The following is a 5,910-nucleotide window of genomic DNA, read 5'->3' on the forward strand; positions in this document are numbered from 1 at the left end:
GCATGAAGAAAAGTTGGCCTCATGCAGATATGTAGTTGGGAAAAGGAGGAGGAAATAATGTCTTAGCATTATTATCAAAATCATTTTGACCTTGTGGATCCCTTGAAAGAGTCTAGGGAACCCCAAAGATCCTCAGACTACATTATGAGAACCACTGCTCTCACCAGAATTGGTAGAGGCAGTTTCTTCAATAAAGAGAAGTCCAGGGGCAGCTAGGTGGCGCAGTGAATAAAGCACCAGCCCTGGATTCAGGAGTACCTGAGTTCAAATCTAGCCTCAGACACTTGACACTTACTAGCTGTGTGACCCTGGGCAAGTCACTTAACCCCCATTGCCCCGCAAAAAAAAAAAAAAGAATATATTAAAAATCAGAAGTCCAGGCCCTCTTCATCTCTGTCCTCATGTTCAAGGGGCTATGCTAGGTGCTGAGGGAAGAAAGATAAAAATGATATAATCAGGCAGATAGGTGGCGCAGTGGATAAAGCACCAGCCCTGGATTCGGAAGGACCTCAGTTCAAATCTGGCCTCAGACACTTGACACTAGCTGTGTGACCCTGGGCAAGTCACTTAACCCTCATTGCCCTGCCCCACCCCCCAAAAAATGATATAGTCCCTGATTCCATCAGGATGTAAGAAGCCACTGGTAAGTTTGGAGAGAAGAGTTTGTCTTGGAGGGGTAGGAGGAAAGAAGGGCATCAAAAGTCAGATTGCTAAGTGTTAAAAAAAGTGAGGAGATAGATGTGATAAAGATAGATGTCTATTTTCTAGGAATTTGGCTATAAAGTGTGGAAATGTGGAAGTGTTACATCCCAGGCACAGAGGAGAAATTTCATAAGTACACAGATGTAGGAGGAGGCATGTGGGGCTCAGGGAGGAGCACTTTGGTGAGAACACAGAATGTGTTCTAGAAAATTAGGTTGGAGCCAAATTGGAGGGTCATTGATGCTAGCCTGAAGAGGTTGTGTTTAGGAAACTGGCCGATGGAGGCCCAGTTTTCAGAGCAGGCACAGAGTACTCTACCTATTGGCCAGCCTTTCATTACATATTTTAACCTAGAAGCATTCAGGAGCCACTTAAGATTTCTGAGCAGGTGAGTGACATTATCCAACATGTGCCTTAACAGAATGACAGAATTTTTGGAGAAGCCCAATTTAAAAGTCAGTAAGTTGGGGGCAGCTAGGTGGTGCAGTGGATAAAGCACCGGCCCTGGATTCAGGAGGACCTGAGTTCAAATCCAGCCTCAGACACTTGACACTTACTAGCTATGTGACCCTAGGCAAGTCACTTAACCCTCATTGCCCTGCAAAAAAAAAATGTCAGTAAGTTGTTTTCCTGGTATAAAATTGCTCCCAAACCTTCTCAGCCGGCATCATCGCAGAACAGCACAGTTTGTATAGATCTGCATAAGCTGATATTGGTAGATGCATGAAGCAGGTGATCAAGTCCTTGAAAGCCTGTTCTCATTCATCATGCCAACAAGCTCCAAACAGCTCCAGAGAGCTTAGGTCTCACTGTGCTTTTCTGCTCTCCTGATCTTATTTCTTTCAACCACATACCCAATGGTGGCACAAATTCTTCAAGCATTTCTAGAATTGCTGTACACTCCCCTTTTCCTCCCGTGACTACTAGGTGGCACAGTGCCCTCATCCTCTTGTGCCCATTCTCCTACCCACCAGGAGTAGCAAAATCCAGAATCTACAAAATCCACAATGTAAGATTTGGAAGAGAACCTCAGAAGCCATCTAGCCTAACATGTGCCTAGATAAAAATTTTCTCTACAACAAACCTGACAAATAGTTTTCCATTGAAACCCAAGCCCCAAAGCCCATTCATAGATGACTGCTCTCCTCTTTGGTAGAGATCAATGCCCTGTACCCTCCATAAAGATTAGATCAGCTACCTAGAAGTAGGAGAGAAGAGAGATCCTCTCCCTTCATTCTCTTCACTCTTTTTGGTGGTCTTCTGGCTTCCAAATTCAAGAGAGAAGATCAACAATCCCAATTCTACTTCAGGATGCTGAAAGAAGAAAAGGATTCTGGGAAGAAGCTGACATGAGAGGATCTGGTAATCTCCATCATGCTCCATCATGTCTCAGCTTGCTATACTAGAGACTTCAGGGAATTTCCCCTTGGGTGACATCTAGGGCTGAGATACCTCACTTCCAATGAGAGATCTCCTTCACTCTGTGTTGTTTGGTATATATTCACCTATATATACTTTCTTTGACTTCTGTTTTGCTATCAGCTTGGATAAATGTGTTTCTCTGCTTTTTGCTATGTGTGTATTCATTATGGAACTGGTATTTGGTAGGAAGCAAGTCAAGCCTTAGATATAGAGTTGGGGGGTCCTCCTTTCCCCATTAAGACATAGACCAACTTGAACATGAAGACTACCTCCCCTAGACTAATAATATTAAAGGGAGCAGATAGATATAATTCTAGCCTGATACTCACTCTCTCTGTAAAGAAGAAAACAACTAGCCTCCAGCCCCAATCTCCTGCTTCCCCTTCTGGCAGAAATTAAAGCACCCCTTGGAGGAGAATAGGGAGTGGACATGCTAGAGATGTATCTATTCCTGCTTTCCTCTGAGTTATACATGACACCCCCATGTTATATGTGTGGGACAGCCACATTACACCATCTTCCATCTGAAGGGAGATTGGACCAGCTAGTTCTGAAAGAAAGAATCAGTAACACAGCTTTCCAACACCTTTTTAGTTCCAAGATCCTAAAAGCAGAACAGAGGACAAAGTATGGAGAAGTTCTAAGAATCTACTGATAACCATTATATGGGGATCACAAAAATAGCATCTCCACCAACCCCTGTAACCATCAATTCCATGTTCTGCCCCTTTAAGAAGGAATTCTACAGAGCCCTGACCTCTGAGGCTCACGTGGGACCCCATATTTGACACCCACAGAAGCTGAATTGTTCATCTTTTACAGGGTTCATAAATCCTGAGGGAAAACCAGGAAGTTGCAGAGCAAGTGACTACAAAGAAGGAGTTTCTTCACCAGAGTTGCCTGATTCAATGAGATCTCAGGTCTGGTGTGTTGTTGTTGTTGTTTTTTTAAGTTCTAAAGTTCATTTCTTCTAACTAAGAAAAGAGACAAGACATTGAGGAACAACCCAGTTTCAGAGCAAGAAAAAACAAAGGTCTATCTGATTCCCTCTGAAGACCCCATCTTAGAAATGCCAGCGCACCAGGACTATAGGCCGCAGGGGGTCACACTGTGGGTGTGTCCAAGAAGTAAACATCTCCACTATCCGCCTTGTCTATTAATAAATAGTTTCTATCAAAAAAAAAGAAAGAAAAAGAAATGTTCAGGGATGCCCAGAGGCTGTCCCCTTCATGTCCTTGACTGACAGGGTCAGTAATTGGGATTTCAAGGAAAGAGATCCAGTCAGGCTGTGGCAAGCATTTAAATTCTTTCCCCAAGGAGGAAGCTGATGTCCTTAGCTCTTCCTCTTTGCATGTTCTTGCCTCTGCTGGCCTATAAATAAATGCCTGAGGTCTCCCTCTCTGATTCAGTGATCAGCCCCAGTCTGCAACCCACTGACAACATGAGAACGTACACTTGGCTCCTCTGGAGTCTGGCTTTCTGGGTGGCAGGTAAGGCCAATTTAACAGAGTTTTTGTCAAATGGGTGAATGTCATCAGAGAGAGGGAGTGACCATCACTCAACCTGCTTCAACACAATTGTCATTTTCTGTTTTGCTGTTTAGTTACAGAGGGGGCCATCTCACTGACACAGACTCCAGGTTCCCTGTCCCTGTCTCCAGGACAGAGAGCCACAATCACCTGCAGGGCCAATGCCAATGTGAACAAAGAAGTCAACTGGTACCAAGCAAAGCCCAGACAACCTATAAAACTTCTTATCTACCAAACTGAAAATCTGGCCTCAGGTGTCCCTGCCCGGTTCCTTGGCAGTGGAAGTGGCAGTGACTACAGTTTGGTCATCAGCTCTGTGGAGCCTGAGGACACAGGAGATTATTACTGTGGACATGACTATGGTCTTCCGTAGCACAGTGCTGCCTCCTAGAACAAAAACCACCCTGCTCTCTGGAGCAAGCAGAAGAGTCATTCTCTGTTCACAGCCAAGGCCAGCTGCAAAGTAAAAAGCCCAACGTCTCTGATTCTCCAGGGAACCCTTGGAGGGCATACATGGTTCTGCATGGTAAAAGGCTCCTCTATATTGCCTATACATTATTCCCCAAAACTGAGTTTACCTGGCATAAATCTACCTACATCCAGCAGCTTCTGCCATCTTGTCTTGAGTAACTCATGGCTGGCAGGTGAAGGAGGCAGACTCCCTATGTATGGTAGCCAGCTTGTCTTCAGTTTCTTCATCTGTAAAGTGAAGAGGATTGGGCTAAAACAATCGATCCACCAATCATCAAGAATTTCTTAAACGACACCTATGTACCAGGAATTATGCTATATGTTAAGTGTTATCCTTCATATGCTTTCACTACCTATCTTTTAGGGAATGGCTTTTGGTCTTACATTTTTCTGTTAATTGTCTACAAATCTTGGATACCAAACCCTTATCAAAATTACTTAATAGGGGCAGCTAGGTGGCGCAGTGGATAGAGCACCGGCCCTGGAATCAGGAGTACCTGAGTTCAAATCTGACCTCAGATACTTAACACTTACTAGCTGTGTGACCCTGGGCAAGTCACTTAATCCCAATTGCCTCACTTTTAAAAAAAAATTACTTAATAGAAAGATTTTTACCTCCATGAAGATTTTTCTAATTTAGCTGACTCATATAAAGGGACTCTATCCCTGGTGTGGAAACTCCCTCCAGTGAAGCCGATTAACTATATGTTTGTGTCTTATGCTGCTGATAGGTGGCACCATAGTGGCACCAGTCTTGGAGTCAGGAAGACTCATCTTCATGAGTTCAAATCTAGCCTCAGACACTTATTTTATAATACAAGACCTCCAGTCAGGAAGACCTACCCCAGTTTAACTTCTGCCTCAGTGACTTACTAATTGTATATCCCTGACCTCTCAGTTTCTTCATCTATACAATGGTGAAAATATTAGCACCTACTTCAGATAGTATTGTTGTGAGGATCATATCTGTAAAATGCTGTGCAGGCTTTAATGTACTATATAAATGCTAGCTATATCATCATCATCATCTCTTTCTCTGTCTCTCGATGTTTTTCTCTCCGCCCCCCTCCCTTCTACCCTCCCAGATATTTCTTATTCCCTCAGTTATTTGCACCCCTCTCCCCAAATCACTTTCTCTTTCTTTTGGGTCTGTCCCATTCTTGCCTCTCTTGAATGTTTCCCATCCCCCTGGTAGAATGTGAACTCACTGAAGGTAGGACCTGTGCTGTACCCCCAAAACCAAGCATAGCTCCTGACGCATAGTAAGTATTTCATAAATCCATGCTGCTTTTTCAGCTATGCTTTTTCCCTGACTCCATGCTACATTCACAGACTTCAGAAGGCTGCTTCTGGATCTCTACCTTCCTAATGCGTCTCCTGTTCTACCTGGCCATCCCAGTGAGCTCCGATGACACAAGAACACAAAAGCTCACTGTGTGAAGGGACTTCAGCATAGATTCCATCTACAATAGAACTTGCAAATGATCACCAGCCTTAAAGATCTGTTATTGTTGTTGTTGTTGCTGTTGTTGTTGCTATTGTTGTTGTTGAGTTGTGTCTGGCTTTTCATGACCCCATTTGGGAGTTGCTTGGCAAAGACACTGGAATGGTTTGTCATTTCCTTCTCCAGTTCATTTTTATAGATGAAGAAACTGAGGCAAACAGGGTTAAGTGACTTAGATCTAGTAAGTGTCCGAGGCTAGATTTGAACTGATGATGATGAGTCTTCCTGATTCCAAGTCCAGTGCTCTACCCACAGCTGCCCAAAAGACCTCTAGTGAGGGAG

The 5,910-nt window shown here is 43.8% G+C and overlaps 1 gene segment (V, D, J or C); it reads left to right on the forward strand.

The window, feature by feature from the left end:
• Positions 1–3,565: 3,565 nt before the first annotated feature.
• LOC122739516 lies at positions 3,566–4,026 on the forward strand. The segment is given in 2 exon segments: positions 3,566–3,614; positions 3,728–4,026. Coding segments are annotated over 2 exon segments (348 nt in total).
• Positions 4,027–5,910: the final 1,884 nt, after the last annotated feature.

The sequence above is a fragment of the Dromiciops gliroides genome, chromosome 2 (assembly GCF_019393635.1).
Source record: "Dromiciops gliroides isolate mDroGli1 chromosome 2, mDroGli1.pri, whole genome shotgun sequence".
In the NCBI taxonomy this organism is placed as follows: Eukaryota; Metazoa; Chordata; class Mammalia; order Microbiotheria; family Microbiotheriidae; genus Dromiciops; species Dromiciops gliroides.